The sequence below is a fragment of the Idiotropiscis lumnitzeri genome, chromosome 18, assembly GCF_059441095.1.
Source record: "Idiotropiscis lumnitzeri isolate Australia: NSW breed Sydney's pygmy pipehorse chromosome 18, RoL_Ilum_1.0, whole genome shotgun sequence".
In the NCBI taxonomy this organism is placed as follows: Eukaryota; Metazoa; Chordata; class Actinopteri; order Syngnathiformes; family Syngnathidae; genus Idiotropiscis; species Idiotropiscis lumnitzeri.
In genome coordinates this window covers 11,220,609-11,245,021 of record NC_142408.1, presented here as the reverse complement: position 1 = coordinate 11,245,021, position 24,413 = coordinate 11,220,609, and the positions used below count along the sequence as shown (strand labels likewise).

The window sequence follows — 24,413 nt, the reverse complement described above, 5'->3', positions numbered from 1 at the left end:
CTACAGCACGGGATTCAAATAATCAGGATCCTTATCCAACTTCTGCAGACCTTGCAGAATTTATCTGATCATATGTGTTGCAGCACGGCGGATCTCAAGAAATATGATTAGAGACCCCTGGCGTAAACGATTTTTTATTTGTGTAGCATTAAATTATATTCTACCACAAAACGGACTCTGATGAACACCCGGAACGTAAACAGACACAACCCGGAAGTGTTCGCATTGTGGCGCTGTTTATTTTTGAACAATTTGCGCAAGGAATCGGTTTATGGAAATTGTAAATTACAGTAATATATTCTAGTTTGTTAACTTTTTACTGGGGGTTTACGGTTTCCCTCGTGCTCAAGTTTCCACCCGGAGCGAAGACATGGTCGCAACCCGATTCGGGGATGTATTTTAGCTTTAAAACGGGCGAACCTGTTTTCGCTATGTCTTGTATCTATGTAAGAATTTGACATATTTTAAATAGTTTAAATTTTGTTTTAAATGCTCACTATTTTTTGTTAAAATTTTTCACGGTCTTATTGTTTCCTTCCGATGTGACGCGCAACCCGGAAGTGCCAACATATTGTTGCATAGTTTAGCAGGTTGCCGCTTCCATTCGCCACGTGCCCCTTTTTCAGCATGGAGAACATCACCGAAGGGATGTGGGACACTTTGGTTGTTAAATTAAACGATAACATCTTAGAGACGCTCCGCGAACTCAAATTCACGCATATGACGCCCGTCCAGGTATGGTCAATTGTAAATCAACACGTACAACTTGAATCAAAACAGTGCAGTATAGTACGTTAAGTTGTTGTACTTGTTTTGCGTGTGTGTTTTCCCTCCAGGCTGCCTGTATACCGCTTTTCATGAGCAACAAGGATGTGGCTGCTGAGGCGGTGAGTGACTAATTTGATGAACAATAAAGGAATAAATAAAAGGGGACGAAAAAGCAAGTCAAAGCGTAAAGATAGCCATCTCTTCAACTTGTGATATGTACTTCGGTTGTGAGGTGATGCTCATTGCCAGAGCTGGGCAGCCCGACCCTGTGTCGGAAAGGTCAGATCCTCCGACACCGCGAACGCCCATTTTGGGATGAGGGCATCTGACAATTATTAGGAATACGGCCGGAGGGTCGTGGCCGGAACCGTGCCCACCTCGTCCGTCCGTCCACCCACCCACCTATCTAATTGTGTAATTTGTCTTGTTCTGATTCGCTATGATGACATTTGTAGGTGACTGGGAGTGGGAAGACACTGGCGTTCGTCATTCCCGTCCTGGAGCTTCTACTCCGGAGAGAAGAGAAGCTGAAGAGGATGCAGGTGTGTCTGTGTTTAAGGTTGAAAAATGCAGTGAATTTTCAAAATTGTAATGTTTCAATGGAAAGAGGTGTGTCTGAAGCGCTAGCAATCAGCAATTAATATACTGTAATGCGCTCGCCTGAGGGCAAGAAGAGCTCACTATTTTGCATAGATACCTGCTTCTGCCGAGTCAAATAGTTTACATTCATGCCTGACTGTCGTTAGCCTAATAGTATAATTCCCTAAGTCCATTTATACTCACTGTTACCAAATCAACAAAGAAATTAAAGTTATATTTTTTCTTGTTTTCTGAAAAGTTCTAAATGTGACATAGGCTTCTATTCTGTTAAAATAACGATATAAAAGCTTTCCATCAAATGACCTGCAGTACACAGTTTGTAATTTGGAATATTTCCAAAATTCCCCATCCTAACACCTCATGGAAATCTGCCAGAAAAATTCCAGGAATTTTGCGATGCGGTCATTGGTCACGAATTGACATGTATTCGTGTATGTCTTTTTGGGCGTAGGTGGGCGCACTGGTGGTCACACCCACGCGTGAGTTGGCCGTGCAGATCAGTGAAGTGATCGGACACTTCCTTCAGAAGTTTCCTCAGTTCACGTAAGTCGACCCGTTAGTCAGTTGAAACGGAATAATGGTAGAACAGCAAGTCTTTGAGCAATTGTTCACTTCCTTTCTTGTTTGTTTCCAGGCAGATGTTAATGATCGGAGGCAATAACCCGATGGAGGACATTGAAAAGTTCAAGGAAAGCGGGTAATAATATCAGAAGCACACGTGGGAAGGCGTTGGGGCTTTTGTTTCCCCTCAATATTGCAATTACAATGTAATATGCAATCATTTTTTTCGGGGTCCCTATCCCTTATATTTTCACAAAAATACGAGCAATCAATTAATCTGTAATCCAGTAAGCACTATCAAATTTATAATACCGCATTTTCACGACCATAAGGTGCACCGCATTAAAAGATGCAGTCTCGGTTACAGGTTCTATTTCTGTATTTAACACATGCAAAAAGTTCCCCGTATTATTGGGCGCAGGCACGTTAAAACATACTGAGGCGCTCAAGAGTCACTGAGAGATTCCAGCAACTTTATTATTTGACTCAACTTGCCCTCTACTTATGTAGACATCGTATAAACACGTTAATCAAATATACACATACCTAAAAAAATCATACCCTACTGACCGACCAAAATGTCCTTTTTTTTTTTTTTTTTTTACAAATTGCATCCTTTGCAATTTTAAAATGACATGACTACATTGAGATGAATTGTTCAGCCCTGCGTAGCACCCGCAAAGTAGTATTCATTGACAAATCCAAGCCCAGGGAATGGTTGTCGTGTTGCAGGGCTAACATCGTGGTCGCCACGCCTGGCCGCCTGGAGGATATGTTCCGCAGGAAGGGGGACGGCGTGGACCTGGCCAGCTCGGTCAAGACCCTGGACGTGCTGGTTCTGGACGAGGCTGACAGACTTCTGGACATGGGCTTTGAAAACAGGTAGAATGGGCCCAGTCGCCACTCACACGATAGGAGGCAACACAAAATGACAACAAGCAAGGCTACTTTGAGCGAAGGCATGAATTTGTGCGGAGATCAAGTTCCAAATGAATTGATATCAAATCAACCTGATCATTTCTGGTGTCACTCACTGGGCCTCACCCTCTTTAAGGCACACGCAACACCGCTGCTGGTTTTTGGTGTGACTCGTAATTTGTCACTTTTTTAAATATTTTTTTTCTTTACATTCTCTCACAGTGTTTCATCGTATTTTTGTACAATTGCAATATCGTATTAATTATTATTAAAAAAAAAACTGTATTTTGACTGTAATGGATTAATGGCATTTGTGTTCATTTCAACAGGGAATATAGATTGTAAATGAAGGTTAGCTTGTAAACCTTCCATGAAACCCTCGTATATTTGCGGTTCCACATTTGCAAATAGGCCTCATTTCATACCGTTTTTGGGCCCATCTATGGTGCCCGATAAAGTTCACAACAATTGTAAAAGCCACAACACGACGAATGTGCCGGAAGTGACAGAAACTCCCGCGGGATGGGGAAAGACGCAAAATGGGCATCGGGTGGTTCCCCCCCCCCAGGGACGGCCTGCCCAGTTCTGCAAGGAACTATGTTGGAGTCAAGGAGCTTCATTTTGTCAGATGTAATGTTATTTACAGACATCTTGGAGCGTAGGAATTGCGGTGAAGTGAATTGACGAGCTCCAGTTAGTCAGGGGATAGCCTTGTTCCAATAGCAAAAAAAGTGCCCTATAGGAGGAATAATCGGATTAAAAAAATATTTTCAATTCCATCCCTTTATTTCAAAATAGGACTTGATGTGACATATAAAATGCACAAAAATTATGATACTGTTCCTTTTTTCTTTTTTTTTTTTTACCATGGCTAATGCGCTAACGATGGTGTTTTCCCGGCAGTCTGAATGCCATCTTGAGCTTCCTGCCCAAGCAGCGGCGCACAGGCTTGTTCTCGGCCACACAGACGCAGGAACTGGAGAAGCTGGTTCGAGCCGGACTCAGGAACCCGGTCCGCATTATTGTCAAGGAGAAGGGCGCCGCCGACGGCACCGCCTTCAGGACGCCCTCCAGACTGTGCAACTACTACTCTGTCAGTCGGGGATGTCCACCTCCGTGTGTCGTGCACGTGCTCGCGTCGGCCTCTCACGTTGTTCTCGCTTCAGGTGTGTCGCGCTGAGGACAAGTTCAACCAGCTGGTGGCGTTTCTACGGCAACACAAACATCAGAAACAGCTGGTCTTCTTCAGGTGCCAAATTGTCACATGACGGCCATCATGTCACGCCTTTCTCTTGTTGGTCCTTTTTCATCATCCTATTTCTCATCTTGCTGCACCTCCTCGTCCTTTACTCCCATTTGTCATCTTCCTCTTTTCCCTCGCCATCCTTCTCTCATCATCCGTTACCTCCTCTTTTTTCTTCCTCTCCTCATTCTCTCCTTCCTCCTCCTCCTCCTCTTTTTCCGTCATTCCTTGCACTTTTTTTTCATTTTCCTCTCCTCCCCTTTTTCTTATGTTTCTCTCCCATCTGTTTCTCCTCTTCTTCCTCCCCCTCCAACTTGTGCACCTCCCCTCCTTTTTCTAATCTTGCTTAGTTCTGCTCTACTGCCACTCAATCTTCCTCCTCTCCTCTTCTCCTCTCTCCTTTGCCTCCACTCCCTCCCCATTCCTTGGTCCACCGCCTCTTTCTCATCCATTTCTTCGTTCTCCTTTCTCCTCCTCCACAGCACATGTGCCTGCGTGGAGTACTTTGGCCGCGCTCTGGAGTCTCTGGTGAAGAAGGTCCCCGTCCACTGCATCCACGGCAAGATGAAACACAAGCGCAACAAAATCTTCGCCGACTTCCGAGCCCTCAAAAGGTGAGCGACCCGTTGACTCATTTGCCCGACTGTCTGTCCTGGCTGTCGCCTCCCTCACGCCGGCCATGTGTCCATTGCAGCGGCATCCTGGTGTGCACGGACGTCATGGCACGCGGAATCGACATCCCCGATGTGAACTGGGTGCTGCAGTACGACCCTCCCAGCAGTGCCAGGTAAGTCATACTCGTTAGCGTAGCGAGCCCCAGCTGTTGTGTCACCTGAACACTTTGTGGCCACGAGCAAGTCGACGTAACATCTGGGCCTCCTTCCCAGCGCTTTCGTGCACCGCTGCGGTCGCACAGCACGTATCGGTAACCACGGCAACGCGTTGGTCTTCCTGCTGCCGATGGAGGAGTCCTATGTCAACTTTCTTTCCATCAACCAGAGGGTGAGCTCACAACTCAATTTGCCTTTGCCCTTTGAAATGAATGGAAAGCATAAAACGCCACAGGAATGATTTTGTGACATTAAAAAGAAACACACAGTAATAACATGCAACAATTTGGACTCAACTCGTTCGCTCGTGCAGTGTCCGCTGCAGAAAATGCCCGCTGTTAAGGACGTGGTGGACGTGCTGCCCAAAGTGAAGGCACTGGCGCAGGCGGACCGCGCCATCTTTGAAAAGGGCATGAAGGCCTTTGTGTCATACGTGCAGGCCTACGCCAAGCATGAATGCAGCCTCATCTTCAGGGTCAAAGGTCGAATCTTCAAGCAACATTAAAAAGTCTTTTTTCTTGTCATTTAATTTTTTTCTTCTTATCTCCTCGCCATAGATTTGGACTTTTCCTCAGTAGCCCGCAGCTTTGCGCTCCTTCGCCTGCCCAAGATGCCGGAATTGCGCGGGAAAAGCTTTCCCAACTTCCAGCCGACGGCGTTGGACACGGACACCATTCGCTATAAGGACAAACAGCGTGAGAAGCAGCGGCAAAAGATGCTGGCGTCACTCACGTTGAGGCGGCAGGATGACGACAAGCCGAGGGCCAAGAAAGGCGTCGGGAACCAAGCGTGGTCCAAACAGAAAGCCAAGAAGTGCAGGCGCCAAAAGAACGCAGCTAAAAGGAAACGGGCGCAGGTAGCAGAAATTTGACTTTGGTTGTTGTGACGATTAATCAATTATCAAATTGATTGCTCATGATTTTTGATGAGCATTTACAGATCTGAATTTCTTCAAATCCTCAGAATTTCAGCCTCTCAACAGTAAATTTTCTTGCGTGGAGGCCTTCTTCAATTTGAATTTCAGGGAACTGAATCATAATTCATTTGAGCATTTTTGCACTGTTAATTTGAAATGTCTTATTTTTGACCAAAGGGCTGTAAATGAAAATGTTTTTTTTTTTTTTTTAAATATGATTTGATGAATCAACAAATAATCTCATGTCATCGTTAATGGCAGCCCTAGTTCTTCCTCTTATCGTCTCAGGAAATCAAAAAAATAACATGAGTTATTTCACATTCTTTTCAAGCTAAATTTCACACTTAAGAGGTGCAACGCAAATTTGTCCAAATCATTTAAATGTTCTCTGATTTCTGTAGTCCTAAAAAAAAAGCAAATTTTTTTACCAAAATAAGACATTTGTAAAATTCTGCTTTTACTTTAGAAATTAATGATATATACAGGTTTGCCGATTTTTCAGACATGGGCCAAATTATTAACTAAATCATAATCAATTTGTTTGTGCATTTTTGAGACTGTCAATTTTATTTATTTTTTAATGAAGAGATGGAAATTAACTTTTTTTTTTCAAATTCAATTGATTCATTGACAAAATAATCAAGACTCGATTATTTAAATAGGCATTAGTTGCACCCTTACTTTAGATCGGTTAATATCTTGTAAAAATAACTCGCGTGCGGACTGACCAGTTGCATCGATTTCTGAAAAGAATATGAACCAGATTCAATGCAGTCATAGTTGTCCCCCCGACATGGACATTTTCAGCCAAATGGCATAATTGCCACTGTGGGTTCACTGTAAAGTAAATAGGCAACAAAAGCTGTTCAAACCTGTATGCAGATGCTCATATCTTTCCATTGATAAGATGAGAATGCAGGCCTGAACACACTTGCAAACAATTTGAAGTCTTTTTTCTTCTTTGCAAAACAAGAAAAAAACAGAGCCAAAGAGTCCAACGTGCTTTGACATTTTGCGCTTTGCAATGACCTTGCAGACCACACAGGCATAGAAAACTGCTTTTTTAGTGAGCATGTGTCGACGTTTCGTTGCTTTTGGGACAGCAAGTTAAACTTGTGCTATTCGGCTAACAAACGACCATGTGCTTTCGTGTGACGCGTAGCTTGCGTTGGTCTCCTCAGGGCTCCGATGACGACGACGGCAACGACCAAGACATGGAGGAACTCCTGGAGGACACTCGTCTGCTCAAGAAACTGAAGAAGGGGCAAATTGGCGAGGAGGACTTTGAGCGACAAATCACTGGTGCGACGCATCATTAGACACTTTTTTTGTTTTCTTTTTATTGATGTTTCATAAATAGAGCTTTATGAGCTCGTCGCTGATTGCCGACGGCGTGAGGACGCCCAGGTCGGTGAAGAGCAGCGTGATGAGTGAGGGTGGCGTGTAGTCCACCAGGGGATGCTCCTCCGACAGGTTGGACCGACTCTTCAAAGTGTCCGCCTTGTACTGACAAAACACACATGCACCTGTTAGGTTCAGCCCGGTGACGTCAATGCTCGAGTGACTTTAAAAGTCTTTGGTTTTCGTAACCGCCCCCGCTACTCCAGTCCTTCCACGCTTCTTTTTCACATTCCCAAAATGACAATTCCACATTTTCTATGACACAATTAAAAACAGAAATGCAGATATATTTATAGAATGTCCCCCTGTTATTTGCCCTGCAACAAATATAAAAATCTGAACAACGGTTTGAAACTACCTTTAATCCAAATGAAGATCCTCAGATTACTTCAACGTAGTTCCTTATCACCGGGCTACAACAAGATGAATTCCTCATCTCACTTTGATGTAGTTCCTAGGCACTAGGCTAATGGCAGAGGACTACTTTTGTCCAAAATGAAGCACCTCAACTCACTTCAGCATAGTTCCTTGGCACCAGGGTACCACAAAATGACAGCAAAGCGCTACTTTTGGTAAAATGAAGCTCTCCAACTCCCTTCAACAGTTCCTCTGCACGACACCAGAAGATGGTGGCAAATCACTGCTTTTGGCTTAATGAAGTTCCTCAATGAACTTTAACATAGTTCCCTGGCACTAAGATCCCACAATATGGTGACAAGGTGCTACTTTTCTGTAAATGAAGCTCTCACCTTCGTAACAGCTCCTTGGCACCAAGTTACCAACGGATGTGGCAAAGCACTACTTTTGTCTGAATGCGGCTCCAGGTCTTACTTTAACATAGTTAATTGGCACCAAGTTACCACAAGATGGCGGCATTAGCTCCTTCCACTTCCACAGCTCTTGGCAATTCACAATCACGCACATTGGAAGTCGGTTCATCTTACCTTGAACTGGTCAGGCACGTCCTGCTGGTTGAGCGGGTAGAGGCGCACAAACTTGAAGCTCTCTGCTACCACGTAGAACGCTTTGTTGTGGGCTTTTGCGCACACCGCCATCTGGTAGGTACCGATCTGTGGGGGAGAGGTACACCGGAGGTGAAATGGACAAACCAACAAAGAAAAAGAAAAAAGGTGGCAATTGGCAAACCTTGTTGATGATGCCGCCGCTCTCAACCACGCCTTCGGCGCCGACAATGACCTGATCCACTTTCTCCAAGATGTACCTGACGCATGAAAATATACTTTATAGCATTTCTCCGGGGAAACTGTCGCTTTTTTGTCCACCTATATAATTTATCTGACAATACGTAGTTGTTTTAGGCCAAAGTATATAATTTGTGGAAAAACAACTCTTTGTTGTCGATGGTAAATACAAACATTATATGAGTCTTTAATATATTTGATTATCATTTATTTTGATAATGTTTTTTTTTTATACCTCTGCAACTTTTGTTGCATGAGATTTCATTTACGATGATGACAAAAAAATGTTTGCCATTTCTTTTGGACAGATGATTCGCCGATGTGTCAAACAGCCGTAGTATTGCGCCAACTACTGCCTAGGAGGACTTGATGTCAGATTTTTTTTTTTTTTTTTGCATTAAGTGTCAGTGGCTGGTACTGGCAGCCTCCACAAGTACGATACCTTAAAACAAGGCCGGTATCGGCCCGATACCGATACCTGGTATTGGTACTCTGCTATCCTGATAAATATATATATTAATAAATATTCTGCTTTTGTGTCCAAAATTTAAATGATATGTCAATATTTTCCAAGCCTACTATGAACAAATAATGTTCGCAATGACAAATAATTGCATTTCCAAGGGAAACACTTGCCTGCCTAATTCATTTTTACAATACATTATTGGTGTCATAATTTGGTAAATTTGACTTTTTTTCCGCTCTCTTATAAATCAATGCCACTGGGCAGCCCACACGTGTGAGTGTTATTTTTTTTAAAACAAATGATTGACCAATGAAAAGTGCTTGAAACGGTGTGCTCTCTTTGACCAAACATGCTGTTTTTGAAGGTACGAGGACTCTACCTGACGCCACTGATACGGAAATGTGGAAATAAAACGTCTTCTCACCCCGTTCATTGCCCGTTTTGGTGGGGATTAAAAACAAACAAAAAAACTAAGATGACTACTCAATTAAAAATACTTATTTTACAGAGGCTGCACAAATGTACACACCCTCTTAGAATTGGACATGTGGCATTGGTCAGAATTTACCAATCACAAGTGAATAACTCATATGCTTCCTCACCCCACGGCAGCGTCCAGGATGATGGTGACAGGAACGTTGAGGTTTCTCAGGTGTTCAGCCATCAGTCGACTTTTTTCACAACAGTAATGAGGGTGAGAAGAAAAAGTAGCAGGGTGTATGACAACGGCGGCGGCAACTCACCCAGCGCCATCAGGCTGCGACTCGGTGACAAAGACAGAGAAACGTTTCTTCTCAGCCGCTGCCTTCTCCAGCACCTTGAGGACCACCCGCGAGTAGGAGTGCGTCAGGATTTTCTGTCCCACAAGACACAGGTGGGAGTAAGTCACACAACGTAGACCTCAGGTGGGATGTCCGCATGTTATTTACAACTAATCAAATGAATCAGCAAATACTTTGCTAACTGATTAATCCAGTGGTTCTCAAACTTTTTACATCAAGTACCACCTAAAACAAACAAAATAAATCATTAAGGATCACCATAATGATCAACATTAGACTTTCATTTGTAACTGAAAAAAATTAAAAGCAATTCCTTTTTAAGATTAAACACAAATGTACTAAACAATGCTGTTGCCGCGGCAACATGGCTAACTTTGATGTTTTGCTATTACAAAAAAAAGCTGTTTACACTTGTCTGCAGAGGCTTGTATCTTTTCAAAAAACATTTGATGAGAGTACTGGCCTGAGGACATCTACAAACAACTATGTCCTCATAATGCCACCTACTGGCAAACTTGGCAAGTTTTTTTTCATCACCAATATTTTACAAAATAGAAAACCATATCTGCAATCCATTCTACCGAAAGTCTTTTAATATCTGAGCAGCTTTTATTTTAGTCCCATGATGTGCCAGCAGCCCAACATTGCCAGGGTTACGGCGGCCCTTAAAAGCTGCTTGTTCGTTTCTTTGTTTTTGTCTTTGTGGCGCGAGTGCGAGACTTACGGCTCCATCCTTGATGAAGGTGTGACACAACTTGGCCACTTTTCCCCTGGACATGGAGATCTTGTCCACAAACAGCTGCCCACGCTCCTCCATCACTTTCTTGCAGCGTGACAATTCCTGCCGCCCGTCGCCATGGTGACCATAAAACAAATACATGAAATGCTGCCACATTGCTGTGGCGACCAGAGACTTACATGCATGCACGATTTTGTCACTTTAACTGTCAAATCTGATTATTTTTTAGATGGGAGCAAACTCAAACTACATCGCTTTCTTTACTCTTACATTTTAGATTCCATTTTGGCACACAAGTTCAAAATTTGCCCACCACTGCTGTAGAGCAATGTTATATATCCGTCGGTTGATTTGAGCAGTTTAGTGAGCGCCCCACCTGGTGTTCTAGCCACGTCAGGCTGATGAAGCGGAGGAAGAGCTCGCCACCCGACGACACGGCCACCGACGAATCCACGCTGGTCAGGCGGTCAGTGGCCCACGTCAGGTTCTCCCTCAGGCCCAGGAGGGTCTCACCTAAAAGTCACAAGCTCGTCAGTAATAACATCAGCGCTCGTGCATGCACATGCGAGTGTGTTCGCGTCACCTTTGTCTCGCTTGAGGAACTCGAGCAGTGTGCGGATGGCAGCCACTGCCGAAGCCACGTCAGGGTCCTGCCTCAGCTGGCCGCGGAAGTATTCCAACAGCTCTGCACCACAAACAGGAAAACACACAACATTCAACAAAAACAAAAACAGTCAAAGGATGGAATGGTTGCATATCGGGGGCACTTCTAGGATGACAGGTTGCTGGCAGTTTCAGAGCCAGCGCACATCAGTTGGGGGGGGGGCATTCAGTTGGCATCTCGGTCTGAGGGGGGGGGGGCTTCACATTTTACCACTTAAAAATGGTGCACACATACATCCATCCAGTCAATTAACTTGTCAGCCGCACCTTGGCTTTATTTTTGCCAAATGTGTTCTTCTCATTGTTGTTCAAAATTAACCCTGGTACTCTCTGGCCACCTGGAATGTCTTCTAGTTGGACCAGTGACCTACTGTTAAATACAGCATCATTAGGTCCAGAATGTCCGTCATATGTTCATATTGAGGGGAAGAAGTTTATAAACTTGGCACATATCCTTGGTGAAGTAAGGTAGGGCAACTTACTTGAACTACAGGACACTAGAATTTGGGTTGCAGTTCTGTTGAGAGGTACTGGGATTGAGCGGATCGAATAATTCGTTTAGTCAAATGGGGGAATACTCTTTTTTTTTTTTAGCAAAATTATTGCGTTCCTACCTAGTACTGTATGGTTTTAGCACTTCTCCAGCTGGTTTTTGAAAATGTATTTAATTAAAAATCTAAGATCCCTAAATATTTTGTAAGTGCTTGGATTTACTTCAGAGGTGCTCCAGCAAGCCCCAAAAGGACAGAGACGTCTTTGCTGCACACACAGAATGTGAGTGAAAACACACACATGATGACATACACATACATGCAAAATAACCGATACAGCATAAACACAAAATGCATCGGCACACAATCGCAAAACCACCCAAAACACAAAATGTCACAGATCACGATGACAAATTATAAAAAGGTAACAAGAACGCACAAAATGAAAAATATAAGTGTATAAAAAAGACAATAGTAAGGCAGCACAAACAAACTAAATCGCGGCGCGCACATACACACAAAAACGCAGAATGCAAAAAGTAACCCGACACAAACACATGACAAGACACACGAAACGTCTCAGTTCTTTGCTTACCTTCTTCATTCATGCTGGTGCACTTGCGTTTCCAGGATGCCAACAGTTTCACGTGGTTGGTTTTTCACTTGGATTTTTGCGGAAACTCTTTCAGGTCTAATCAGAAAAGCAGTGACCGTTCAGAAAAGTGACTCGCTTTCTGTGGACAACTTTTGGGTGTCAGTACACGGCGTTGGGGCAACCAAACTGCGACTTGACGTGTCGCGTAGAAATGACGTCAGAATGCGGGCTTCTTCTTTTAGCGGCAGTTTTATGTGAATTGTGTGGAATTACTGCCACCCCTTGGACATGAACTTTTTCATTTGAAAAGAAAGACTAGCGTGATCTTTTTGTAACAACCGTCCATTATCCAAGCCGCTTCTCCACCCGAGGGTCGCGATGGTTCTCAGCTGCCAGCCAATCACAACCAAACGTCTAGACACACTCTCTCTCTCTATATATATATATATAGATAGATAGATATATAGACAATATCTATCTATGTATATATATAGATAGATAGATATATAGACAATATCTATCTCTCTCTATATATATATATATATATATATATATATAGGGCGGCACGGTGACCGACTGGTTAGCATGATGGCCTCACCGTGAGAGACAGCATCGGGCTTGAGTTCGATCCCGGCTCCGGCCATCCAGTGTGGAGTTTGCATGTTCTCCCCGTACCTGCGTGGGTTTCCTCCGGGTACTCCAGTTTCCTCCCACATTCCAAAAACATGCATGGCAGGCTGATTGAACACTCTAAATTGCCCCTAGGTATGAGTGTGAGCGTGGATGGTTGTTCGTCTCTGTGTGCCCTGCAATTGGCTGGCAACCAGTTTCGGGTGTCCCCCGCCTACTGCCCGAAAATAGCTGGGATTGGCTCCAGCACCCTTGTGAGAAGCAGAACAGATAATGGATGGAAGAATATGTATGGCACTTTATGATCTTTTGTCGGTCCATACTCCATCTATAAGCTGGGCACCCTTCTATCATCATCACTCCATCCTTATTCGTCAAATAATCGTCCTGCGTCCTGGTCTGTCGTGCGTCCATTTAAAGCGCTTCCTTCCTTGCATGTCACCCAGCATTACAAGATTTCATTCTGCTCTGAGAGCAAATATTTTAATACTATACACGCAATTCAGGACAACTTAAGGGACAGAGAAAAAAACACTTGCATCTTTTTTAGAAAAAAAAAACAAAATCTCATCCTCCATCCCCAAAATGGCCATCGGTCCGGGACGGACCGTTCCATCCCAGGAACAAAATGCTCATCTTTGATATATTGTTCATCTGCAAAATTACTGATTGTTGTGTATTTTGGCATTGAAATCAAATGCTACCGTTCAGTGCTAGTTTCTAAAATTTGCACTCACAAGTCAAAACAACAATAAAAAAAAATCATCGGAATGATGACTCGTTTCAAGAACTCTTATGTTGGCTCACTTGAAACTCGAGGCACCACTGTAATCGCCATATGGCAACTTTACAGGCTCACTCATCACCATAAGTGCATTTGTGAGTAAAGTGAGACGAGATCTTTGTCATTTAAGAATACTTTTAAGGCATTTTTGATTGGCACTGTGCACTGATTTTTCTAATGTAAAATATGTGCTTTGGCTCAACACTGGCTGGGAAAGACAGCCATAAGTAATATTAAAAAGGAGGAAACAATAACAGCACAATCCGTTAATACATCGTCATATTTAATGTAACCATTCACAATATTTTATAGGGTGATAATAAAGGCAGAACAATTGAGAGGAATGGGGAGAATTACATGCCGGGAGTCCTGTGCATCATCTTGACAGTGGTCTGCTCAGCCTCAAACTTTGGACCCAATTTGAAGCACACTGAGTCCGCGTCTGTTGATGTTTAGTTCGGTGAGTGAATGTCCAAGCAGGCAAGATGATGACAAGCTTCAACTTCAGCCTCCGGAAACTGGCGTGACCATTACTACTCCTCCTTGCTCTCGTAGTTGTGTTTGATGTGCTTCCATAGTTTCTAGAATAAAACACAAGCTCAGTTTCATGACAGAATAAAAAGAGTTAATTCGATGAAGCGACAGCGACAACGTTAGCTTAGCTAACATTTAGCGGCACTTTCGCCCTCTGTCGGCAAGGTCAGGAGAAGAGCACAATTTCCGCACAGGTAAAAGCGTCTTACCCCGCGATTCATTTGCTCAAAGATTGCGTCGCCGCCTTGGTCAAATATTCGCTCGAAGAAGACAGCGCCAACCATGATGGTTATGGCGAAAGTTGACGTTCTCCTGAAGAGCAAATTGTACACGGACTTTGCAAGCGCCATGTTGAGAGTGGAGTTCAAGGGTCATGCGCAGTGAATCTCTTCCGTCGCTGAGAGGCTTTTTTTTTTTTTTTTTTTTTTAATAAAATGAACACAAAACACACAATACACAAAGAAATTGTATAACAAAATTAAGTGGGTAAAAAAATGTACACAAACAAATAAATGAAAATCAGAATAATCTTTATTGGCCGAGTAAGTCTCTTTCCTAAGTAAATTAATAATAATTAGAAGTCTATTCAGAAAATAAACCCATCATGTTATCATATATTGTGTTAGTCAGTTTTTTTTTAAAAACAAAAATAGTTAATTAACGCTCTTCAATAGCTTTGTCAAGTTTTCAATTTCTTTTAAATAAATTTAAAAAAGAAAACAAGGGGCGACACTTTATAAATCTGTAGGGCCTTTGTCTCTTTTGGTCATTGGTTATTATGTTTGAAAACAAATTTTAAAAATAGAAAAACGACTCTTTATTTGAGTTTCGTTTTAATACAGAAATACCAAGTAGGAGAAATGCTGTCGGAGACAACTTGCAGGAATCAAAAACAAATATACGAACCGTATTTCGATTTGTGTCTCGTGCTATTTTCCATTTACGTTATATAATTAAAAATGTTGTTGTTTCGATATTAAAATGAATAATCAAATTACTAGTTGTTTTTCTATTTTTAACATTTGTTTTCAAACTTAATAACCAATGACCGCAGAGGGTTGCCTATTTTGATTGCTCACTACGCCAACAACACTAGAACACGTTACCAATATAGATATATATGTAATATAAATTTAATCCAACTTAGATATGTCTTGTTATATACTATGTGTCCCTTTTTAGCTGCATGCGTACCTTTGGCAACGTTGTGTACAATTGTATTGCATTTGATGGGAACGTCGACCTTCCCAACATGGCCGCCCCGTAGGCATATTCCGACCTACGAGTGGGCGGTATTTTGTACATATGCCCCTCAAAAATGGCGGATCGTGTGCAATCCGTAAGTGGTAAATTGTTTTTTTAATGAATGTAAGGATATTATGCACTTATAAAATAGCTACAAAACTGCGGGTCAATTAGCAAAACGATGCATAAGATTAAGTCAGCGATTCAATTTCATGGTCGTCTATTATCGTCAATTTATTTTCCATGATCTTAAACCGATCTGTGTGTTTACATGAAAAGTATAGCTAAGTTGAAAAGTGGCGACTTGTAAATGCTGAATCCACCGTGACACTGTTATCGTTGTTATTATTTAATTATTATTTCCAGCATGACATCACGACAGGTTGTGTTTGCAGCACGTAGCCGACATAATAGTTTTAGCGGCAGTTCGCTTTTCCGTTTTATGACGTAACAATGGAATATGAAAAAGAAAATCATTTGGTTTGGCATTAAAAGAAATAATGCTCTTTGCGATTACCTTTCTCGACGGTTATATGAGCGTTAATAATCTGTGTATACCCACAGGCGTTTGTGTTTATTTTGTCATTTGTTTGGTTTTAAATTGTTTAACTTTACAGTAAAGCCTACAATCTAAACAGTTCCCACAAACACAAAAGGGAAACGTTTTTTTTTTTTTGCCATTCTTTATGAATGCACACCGTTATGAATAGAGAATTAAATCATGGGACATTTTTTTTTATCAAACCCGAATTGGACACCAAAACCAACTTGGAATTGGAATTAAACAAGGTTCTGCATTATAGTAATAACCAATTTGAATAAATACATTCATATAATGCCATATGTCATATGCAGAGAGCTCTACTCCAAGTTTCGTCATACGTTGAAGACACAGTTATTTTCATATGCCATAAATAAATGTATTTGTTGCAGGAGACTGGCCAAGCTCTATTTCAGTTCTGTGTGAACAAATACAATTCTACCCATTGTTTGTTTTCAGCTCCATTCAACCATCTTCAAAGGTAGCCGCCTACCACCGCCCATTTCGGAAGGCTCGCAACACAAATGCAGCATCTGTTTCAAAAGCGGAGAGTATGCATATATTGTGGCTCATATGCAGACCCATGAAAAAACAGCTGTTCGTCACGGAGGTGTATGATATAGTCCATTTAGATTTTCTCCATTACACATTTTGTTTTCTATGCATGGTAAACAATTTATACCTGTGTGAAAATCAAAGTTTTCTTGGTTTTGAGCAGCGCATTAAGAATAACGTGTGCATCATCGTTACTTTGCGAATGTGATCTCTCATTGTTTGCAGGCTATAAAATCTACAGATGCAAGGGCGGCTGTGCCAAATGCGACCATTACCATTGCTGCTACTGTACAAAGATTGTAGGCAGGCCAAATGTATTTTTGACCCATGTTGAAAAATGCAAATCCCTCGCTTTGGGTATTGATGCTATTATTTTCTTCCTACATTTCAACATTCACATATCATGTTATTTCTTGTGGTTTTCACTTGAAAAATTATTGTTTTCCCTCTCTAGCCTCTATCAACAGTGCAACCTCCAAAATGTCTATGTCGCCCAGTGTTTCACCACTTGCCCCTGCAGTCTCGCCCAGCATTGCTATTGGCTCAAGCCACTCATCACCCCCTTACAGCCCTGCAGCTGCAAACATCCAGCACTCTATAGCCAACAGCCATTGCTCCCCAAATGCCAATACACTTCCCAAAAGTGACCCTCTAGCCAATGGAAGAACCCCCAAATTCCTCAAATCTAAGTCCCAAAAAACCATGACAGCATTCAAAATATCTACGTTGCCACATCATCAACGACATCACTTACCTGCAAGGATTCAGACTTCGGTACGCCCCTTCTAAATTATTTCCTGGATGACGTGACACGCTTGGAAGCTTTTGCACATTTTGTTCCATCACTATCTCAACCAACTGAGCGAAACGACACAGCAACGCTTGAAATGAAACTCAGTTCAAAAATAAAATTCTTCCCATTGTGTGCTTTCAGCTCCATTCTACCATCTTAAAAGATGGCCGCCTACCAGCACCCATTTCTGAAGGCTTGCAATACAAATGCAGCATCTGTTTCAAAAGCGGAGAGTATGCATATATTGTGGCTCATATGCAGACCCATGAAAAAACAGCTGTTCGTCACGGAGGTGTGTGATATAGTCCATTTAGATTTTCTCCATTACACATTTTGTTTTCTATGCATGGTAAGCAATTTATACCTGTGTGAAAAATCAAAGTTTTCTTGGTTTTGTGCAGTGCATTAAGAATAACGTGTGCATAATAGTTACTTTGCAAATGTGATCTCTCATTGTTTGCAGGCTATAAAATCTACAGATGCAAGGGCAGCTGTGCCAAATACGACCATTACCATTGCTGCTACTGTACAAAGATTGTAGGCAGGCCAAACGTATTTTTGACCCATGTTGAAAAATGTAAATTCAACGCACCCAATCTTATGGCTTTGGGTAGTGATGCTATTATTTTCGGTCTGTATCTTATGGACGTGTGGAGCTGCCAATGTGAAGTAAATTCATAGGCTAAATGCTAAAAAAATAATTCCATGGGGTATTTCTTTTTTTTTTTTAAAGCATTTGGTCTACATTATACCTATACGTATTAAAATTAATGCTGCAGGGTATACGCATGCACAAGACAATTCCATTGGCATTGAGGTAAAAAATGCTATGCTTTTTGCATTTAGCCTCGAATTACCTTTGAATATATTCAAAAGTCAAAAGTGTTTATTCAACAGCAGCAGCTCCACACTTCTATAATATTTCAACATTTACATATCATGTTGTTTCTCGTGGTTTTCACTTGAAAAAATGTCCCTTTCTCTCCCTAGACTCGATCCACCACCAAATAGCTACGCCGCCCAGTGTCTCACCACTGCCTCCTCCAGTCTCATCGAGCATTGACATGGGCTCGAGCCAATCCTCTCCCCGCTGCATCACTGCAACTGCAAACATCCAGCACCCAATAGCCAGCAGCAGTTGCTACCCAAATACCGTGACACTTCCCAAAAGTGAACACCTTTCCAATGGAAGAATCCCCAAATCACTCAAATCGGAGTCCCAAAAAAACACTTGTGGATTTTGTAATTTAAATGTTTATCCCAAGAACCTCAAAGTTCACATTCAGAGACGTCATTCATCTTTAAATGTTGCTATGAAGTCCAATCACCATTCATTACCCCAATTTGTGATTGGGGTCGAACCAATTAGTCGATTAGTGGACGCTTTGACTTTATCCCCAAGTGATGATGCTCGCAACAGGATGTCGATTAATCGCCAGTCAGAAATTCGCAGGAACAATGTGGATGCCTCGAAAACAACAGCCGAGGAGTGGGAAGGGTCCTCGTGGCAAACCAGCAGAAGGGCCTCAGTTGTGTGGAAATATTTGACAAAAAAACAAATTGGGAGGACAGTCGCTTGCAAAATCTGCAAGTTTACCCTCAAATTTTCCAAAAGCACAAGCTCCATGCACACCCATATGAAGAGGCACCAGCAAAAGCAAACTGGCCAACTTGCTCAATCCTTGCGTCAGCCGTCCATTAGTAAATTCACCAAGCGGCCTCATTTAACCCAGAAAAGAAAGCGCAAAATCACCACTTTGCTGGCTGATTTCATCGTCAAAGATAGTCCAGAGTTATCTGCAGTACAAGGAGAGGGCTTCCGACAGCTGCTCAATTATTTGGAGCCCAGCTACGACGTCCCATCTTCTACAACACTATGGAAAACACTAAAAGGTCAGTTTGACAGCCTGCGGGAGGATATCTTGAAGGAAATGAAAGGCGTCAGCGTGACGCTAACAACCGATCTGTGGACGTCCGCCACCACGGACACGTACATAACTGTAACAGCTCACTACATTACTGACGGTTGGCAACTGCAGAGCCGAGTATTGCGCACATCTGCGATGCCAAAAGAGCACACGGCTATAAATATTGCCCGATGCCTCGCTGAGGTAACCAAGGAGTGGGGCATAAAGGTTTTTTGCACAGTCCACAGCAGCGCCAGTAACATCACCTTAGCCGTGGAGCCTTGTGAGTTCCCCAACGATCTGGCATGCAGCGGGCACACGCTGCAGCAGGCAATTGCGACTGGTTTCATTTTACCCGATGTGGCGAAGGCTATTGACGCGGCGCGAAGAGTTGTGAGCCATTTTCGCCACTCCGTGCCAGCCGCCAGTGCCTTGACGAGATGGCAGGAACGGTTCGGCATAAGAGCTAACGAACTCCAGACCGACTGCCCGAACCGGTGGAATTCCACATTTGTCATGCTCCGGCAGCTCTTGGAACAAAGAATCGCGGTGCAAGCTGTACTTTCCGACAAAACGGTCACAAAGCCGAGTGTCCACAAATCACTCGCAATGGGAGCGTCACAGTGGGAGCTCGTGAAACATGTCCTTGCCGTACTCGAGCCCTTGGCCGAGGCCGCAGAGGCGATGCGCGGTGAGCTCCACGCGGGCATATCTTTCATCTACCCGGTGATCTGCAACATGATCAACAACAATCTTCGGCTTGAAAAATCCGACCAGGTAGCTGCTCTCGCTTTCAAGGTCAAGGTCCGAGAGCAGTTAGAAAAAGGTTTCCAACTGGACTCGGATGACCTGCCCGAATCCATCCCCGTCATGGCCTGTCTGCTCGATGCCCGCTTTAAGCATCTCCAGTTCCTCTCGGCGAGCATAAGAGAAGCCGCGCAGAGCCACCTGAATGCCCTGCTTGAGGATGAGGTAGAGTCGCTTGCGGCCACAGGTGAGTGCATTGAATAAAGATAATAATAATAAAATATCTGTCACGCTCATTCAGTAACAGAACATTGTCTTTTATTCCTGCGCAGCTTCGCTGAGTGACATGGAACCCAAAGAGTGGAAAAAAGCCAAGCTTGAGAGGAATTTGGAACAAGTCTTCAGCCCGCAAAGTGGAAGGAGAGTGGGGAATTATTCCAGCGTACTCGATGAGGTCCATAATTATTTGCGAACAGCGCAAATTCCGCCCACGCAAAACCCGCTGCTGTGGTGGGCCAAGAATGAGGACAGGTTTCCCCATTTGGCCAAATTGTCCAAATGTTATCTGGCTGTCCCGGCTTCAACTGCACCCAGCTCTTTGGCCGCAAGTATCATCACACCGCAGCGGGCCAGCCTTCACGCTACCCACATCGACACTCTTGTGTTTTTGCATGCAAACCGGGCTCAGAAAACAAAAACTCGCGCTGAAATTGTGACAGAGCAGGACTCTGATTATGACTAGGTACGTGAGTTGTTTAAGTGGTACTTCAGGCAATTTCATGGGGGCAATAATATGTTCAGTGTACCCGCTAGTCTTAACACGGTGTTCTGACCAATAATGTGTTTGTGGACTAAGAATAAAGCAGATTAATTCAGATGTTTTCATCAATTTCAATGTGCTGACATGTCAACCAGTACCGCACCCTGCTGTCAACTGAAATTGACGTGAAAGTGCCCTTGGGCTGGCATTGCAAACGTCACGTGACCAAGACCAGAAAACAGCAAGCCTCGACGTTTGCAGCACTTTGATGTCAGTTTCAGTCGATAACAGAGGGCGGTACTGGAGAACATGAGATAAATGAAAACGGCTTAATGGCTTAATCTGCTTTCTTCTTACTCCACAAACTCAGTACTAATTACAATACTGTGTTTAGTCTAGTGGGGGCACATACAATCTACTGTTGCAAAGAAAATGATTTGCCTTAATTTCCTCTTTAAAGTGTATGAAAAATGAAAAACACAGGTTCCACTGACATATTTAATTTAGATATGCCGTATTTACATTGAATATAATCCAACCAGTTAGAAAATTGCGCGTTTGTAGGAAAGTGAAAATGTACCTTTGCTGCAATGTTAAAAGTAGGGGTGTCAAATTCATTTTAGCTCAGGCGCCACATGAGTTTTTGGAAAAAGTCTATTGAATTAAGTTTACATGTGTATCTTACTTGTGTGCAACTAACATCAGCCATGTGGCCAATTTGGGGGCAGCTGTTTATTCAGTTGGGCCATATTTATTTTTATACTTTACCAAATTTTCTCATGGGCTGGATTAAACCCGTTTGTGGACCTGATCCGGACCGCGGGCCGTATGTTTGACACCCCTGGTTTAAAGGGACATTTACTGGAAAAACAAAACATTTTACAGACATTCTGATGTGGTCCTGTTCGAAGAAAAGCTACAATATTTCATAAAATGTTCATCATAATAATTTTCTAGATTTTAAGAAAGAAAATAAAAGCCTTCTCCCAATTGAATCTGTGTCACATGTTTCTCCTTGCGGCAGTCTTTTGACCCGGTCAAGCACACTGAGCAAAGAAATACATTTTAAAGAGCGCCTTCCACGCCTAACACAATGGGCAAATTGTTCCAGTCTCCACAGATCTATGTCATCTGCGTTGTCTCAGCCTGTCATGTGACGCCATCTGCTTACTTCCGGAACTGAATGATTTAAAAAAAAAAAGTTGGAGGAAAATCTCGAGAGAAGTTTGGCCGCTTCCCACTTAAGTTTTGTGACAGTCGCTACGCCGACGAAAACGACACTAGAGTCAGCCTTCGGCTTCAAAGTGGGAGTTTATTTTTATTATTTTTTTTGCGCGGGTGGGGACAAAGCTTGGAAGATGTCGACGACAGCGTTGTACAACGACCAAGGTGGAGGAGCGGAGGCTGCGGTGGAGGCTGGCCAGGAGAATACCGCTACCACCGGGGCCACCTTTGGACTCTTCAGCGCTGACTTTAAAAAGTGAGGCAACTTTACGACTAGTTATGTTTCAGTTCTACTTTGACGAATTCTAGTTGAACTACGTAAGACACGTTGACGTGTTCTCAGCGCAGGCTAATTGTCGTAGCTAGCTAGCTACAATGATGACCAGTGATAGAAGCTAAAGTTGGGTTAGTCAACAATGTCAGATTTAGCCAACTCCCGTTACTCGCGCGGGGTATGGTCCGCGCCCACCCGTGATACGAAAAAATCGGCGATATTTAGCATTTAAGAACGTTAGTATCAGTTAACAGCTTTGAACTTATTAAAAATACTTTTTCAAATACTTTTTCGGGGTTGCCTGGACCCTTAAGAACCTCGAAAGGCATTGAACCACGAATCTAAAATCACTGCCTTATAATGTCTGAAAATAATCTTTCAAAATATAAAACTGTAAGTAAAAACTTAATTAAACAACTCACTTTGTTCTAATCGGAATGATTAAGGGCTGATGCACATAATTGATGTACTGTAGCATCTGTGAATATTGGGAAGATGGTCTTCAATTTGATTTCAAATGGAATTAAAATTTAATGACAGCCTAGCATGTGAAAGCACTTTGAGGAAATAATTTAAAAGAATTGTTTGTGCCGTTTACCAAATAAGAACTTAACGTTTATTATTGCTTCCCCATTGAAGTCAACTGTAAAACTGACACACAAAACACAATTTACGTCGGCTATTTTAACACAAAGATGTTTAACCAATCCATAGTTTCGTCTAACAATCATTACAAACAATGCATACAAAACACTCTCAGGTGTCTTTTTTTTTTTAACCGATGAGTTAGCTGGCTGATTATATGACAGTTTTTAGCTCTTTTAAAATCGGCCAATTTTTTTTTCATTTTTTGACAAAGGTTTTTCATTTAAACGTGCCCCCCAAAACATTTTAAAAATCAGCTGATTTTTGAAAAGTTTTTTTAAATGTATTTTTGGTCATTTATTTATTTTTCATTACAATGTTTTTATTCTGTGGTTCATACAAATACTAAAAGGCAAATTTTAATATTGTAAAAAAGCCATGTGTTCTGCCTGCAATTCATATTATTGTTGTAAGCCTTAAGGGAACCAAAAAAAAAGTTGTTTTATTTAAATTTTTTTGTAATGAATTGGCTGTTGGAATTTTATTCTGCCGAATATCAGAATAGGCCATGAACAAACAAACAAAAAAACACATTACATAATTTTTTTAATTCCTCATTTGAAGTCTTGCCTTGGCTCAATAAAAGTGGAGGAACACTTGACTATAGAGAACATTTGATTTGTGATGGGGGAAATTTGGAACTTTTCAGGCTTCATGTCTGCAAGTTTCCAGCAGAGGGCAATGGTATGTTACAAAAATTTCAGAGGTCCAACTCACTAGCTAGCGTCTCAGAATTTCTTGCGTTGAGCTGGCAGTGAGGAATGTCACACTATGTTGCCTATATTGGCTGCTTCAAACGCAAAAGTACGTGCAAAGTATGTTGCGACAAATTTAAAAAAGGCTTTGGTGTTTGGCATAGTGTTCCCCCCCCCCTCTAAATAAGAGATCCAGAAAACATTTGTCGTTTTCAGCAAATCTGAAGTAATCAACATTGTTGATGTTTTTTGATTCTAAGAAAATGAGCTTTGCTTTCTGGAGAGCCAGTATATATTTTAGAATTTTTTTAAAATGTTTTTGGAGCTATCTCATATTACACAAAATTGTCTTTATAATTATGTATGTATCAGAAACACAAGGCAACCAGAAGCTTTATTTCTATTGAACTTTTCATAAACAAAAGAAATTCAAAGTATTTCACAGAAATAGAACAGTAAGAACATCAAATGACATCTAAAACAATATTTAATAAGACAAATTATAAAAAAGAAACAATATTTTTGGTCTCTGAAACTCATCCCAAATGTGACGTTTTTGGTAACTCTGAAACACCATGACAACTATTTTGGATTTATGTTTTTTTTGGGGTGATGTCCAATTCAAATACAAATATATTTGGATGTTTTCCAAATATCTGAAACACTATGAAAAACAAATTATTTGATATTTCTGATCCAAAACAGATTCTTTTTTGCATGTTTTTGGATTTACATTTTATTTTATTTATTTATTTTTTATGGCAACATTTGTTTGGGTGTTTTTCAGATGTCTGAAACACTTATTTGATGTTTTTTTGCATTTGTGAACTATGAAAATAACAGTTCCGGCAAGTTTTATTTGAAAAGACGAAAATCTGATTTTTTTCTTCCCCCACGGCGTGGT

General features: G+C 42.0%; 5 protein-coding genes across 9 annotated transcripts in view; 3 read left to right on the top strand and 2 right to left on the bottom strand.

The window, feature by feature from the left end:
- Positions 1 to 278: 278 nt before the first annotated feature.
- ddx55 (DEAD (Asp-Glu-Ala-Asp) box polypeptide 55) lies at positions 279 to 9,189 on the top strand. The gene is made up of 14 exons (XM_088281374.1): positions 279 to 735; positions 837 to 887; positions 1,224 to 1,310; positions 1,820 to 1,911; positions 2,003 to 2,065; positions 2,662 to 2,811; positions 3,751 to 3,940; positions 4,014 to 4,096; positions 4,573 to 4,704; positions 4,785 to 4,877; positions 4,978 to 5,092; positions 5,234 to 5,402; positions 5,478 to 5,776; positions 7,018 to 9,189. The coding sequence occupies exons 1-14, from the start codon at positions 628 to 630 to the stop codon at positions 7,153 to 7,155; spliced, it is 1,770 nt and encodes a 589-aa protein (XP_088137500.1). The 5' UTR covers positions 279 to 627; the 3' UTR covers positions 7,156 to 9,189.
- eif2b1 (eukaryotic translation initiation factor 2B, subunit 1 alpha) lies at positions 6,878 to 12,378 on the bottom strand. Its single transcript, XM_088281375.1, has 9 exons — positions 12,176 to 12,378; positions 11,010 to 11,111; positions 10,803 to 10,939; positions 10,412 to 10,528; positions 9,649 to 9,761; positions 9,508 to 9,576; positions 8,384 to 8,459; positions 8,182 to 8,307; positions 6,878 to 7,342 (listed from the first exon to the last, which is right to left on the bottom strand). The coding sequence occupies exons 1-9, from the start codon at positions 12,186 to 12,188 to the stop codon at positions 7,187 to 7,189; spliced, it is 909 nt and encodes a 302-aa protein (XP_088137501.1). The 5' UTR covers positions 12,189 to 12,378; the 3' UTR covers positions 6,878 to 7,186.
- A 1,473-nt stretch (positions 12,379 to 13,851) lies between these two features.
- On the bottom strand, positions 13,852 to 14,505 carry uqcr10 (ubiquinol-cytochrome c reductase, complex III subunit X). Its single transcript, XM_088281800.1, has 2 exons — positions 14,333 to 14,505; positions 13,852 to 14,170 (listed from the first exon to the last, which is right to left on the bottom strand). Exons 1-2 carry the CDS (start codon positions 14,471 to 14,473, stop codon positions 14,123 to 14,125), a joined length of 189 nt encoding a protein of 62 aa, XP_088137926.1. The 5' UTR covers positions 14,474 to 14,505; the 3' UTR covers positions 13,852 to 14,122.
- An 882-nt stretch (positions 14,506 to 15,387) lies between these two features.
- On the top strand, positions 15,388 to 20,786 carry LOC148319503 (E3 SUMO-protein ligase ZBED1-like). 5 transcript variants are annotated; one of them, XM_088280545.1, is made up of 8 exons: positions 15,426 to 15,462; positions 16,369 to 16,519; positions 16,690 to 16,821; positions 16,919 to 17,238; positions 17,399 to 17,549; positions 17,721 to 17,867; positions 18,248 to 20,158; positions 20,244 to 20,786. In XM_088280545.1, the coding sequence occupies exons 1-8, from the start codon at positions 15,442 to 15,444 to the stop codon at positions 20,651 to 20,653; spliced, it is 3,243 nt and encodes a 1,080-aa protein (XP_088136671.1). In that variant the 5' UTR covers positions 15,426 to 15,441; the 3' UTR covers positions 20,654 to 20,786. The 5 variants fall into 5 exon arrangements, with proteins under 5 accessions (XP_088136673.1, XP_088136671.1, XP_088136672.1 ...); XM_088280546.1 differs by having other exon boundaries at positions 15,452 to 15,469; XM_088280547.1 differs by lacking the exon at positions 16,369 to 16,519 and having other exon boundaries at positions 15,388 to 15,462.
- A 983-nt stretch (positions 20,787 to 21,769) lies between these two features.
- ap3b1a (adaptor related protein complex 3 subunit beta 1a) overlaps positions 21,770 to 24,413 on the top strand; it is a 39,042-nt gene continuing 36,398 nt past the window's right edge. Inside the window, exon 1 of the mRNA XM_088281657.1 lies at positions 21,770 to 22,151. Within this exon, the coding sequence (XP_088137783.1) occupies positions 22,030 to 22,151 (122 nt within the window). The 5' untranslated portion in view covers positions 21,770 to 22,029. The remainder of the gene's footprint in view (positions 22,152 to 24,413) is intronic.

What these genes read in the sequence shown, in the direction of transcription:
- ddx55 (XM_088281374.1), top strand. Translation starts at nt 628, where the DNA reads ATGGAGAACATCACCGAAGGGATGTGGGACACTTTGGTTGTTAAATTA. An exon ending in CGCATATGACGCCCGTCCAG is followed by an intron (nt 736 to 836) that starts GTATGGTCAATT and finishes TTTTCCCTCCAG; the next exon opens with GCTGCCTGTATACCGCTTTT. An exon ending in CAGAAGTTTCCTCAGTTCAC is followed by an intron (nt 1,912 to 2,002) that starts GTAAGTCGACCC and finishes GTTTGTTTCCAG; the next exon opens with GCAGATGTTAATGATCGGAG.
- eif2b1 (XM_088281375.1), bottom strand. An exon ending in GTTCCTCAAGCGAGACAAAG is followed by an intron (nt 10,940 to 11,009) that starts GTGACGCGAACA and finishes TGTGACTTTTAG; the next exon opens with GTGAGACCCTCCTGGGCCTG. An exon ending in ATCCTGGACGCTGCCGTGGG is followed by an intron (nt 8,460 to 9,507) that starts GTGAGGAAGCAT and finishes TTCATGCGTCAG; the next exon opens with GTACATCTTGGAGAAAGTGG.
- uqcr10 (XM_088281800.1), bottom strand. Translation starts at nt 14,473, where the DNA reads ATGGCGCTTGCAAAGTCCGTGTACAATTTGCTCTTCAGGAGAACGTCA. An exon ending in TTGAGCAAATGAATCGCGGG is followed by an intron (nt 14,171 to 14,332) that starts GTAAGACGCTTT and finishes GTTTTATTCTAG; the next exon opens with AAACTATGGAAGCACATCAA.
- LOC148319503 (XM_088280545.1), top strand. Translation starts at nt 15,442, where the DNA reads ATGGCGGATCGTGTGCAATCC. An exon ending in CTGCAAGGATTCAGACTTCG is followed by an intron (nt 17,239 to 17,398) that starts GTACGCCCCTTC and finishes GTGTGCTTTCAG; the next exon opens with CTCCATTCTACCATCTTAAA. An exon ending in ACCCAATCTTATGGCTTTGG is followed by an intron (nt 17,868 to 18,247) that starts GTAGTGATGCTA and finishes TTCTCTCCCTAG; the next exon opens with ACTCGATCCACCACCAAATA.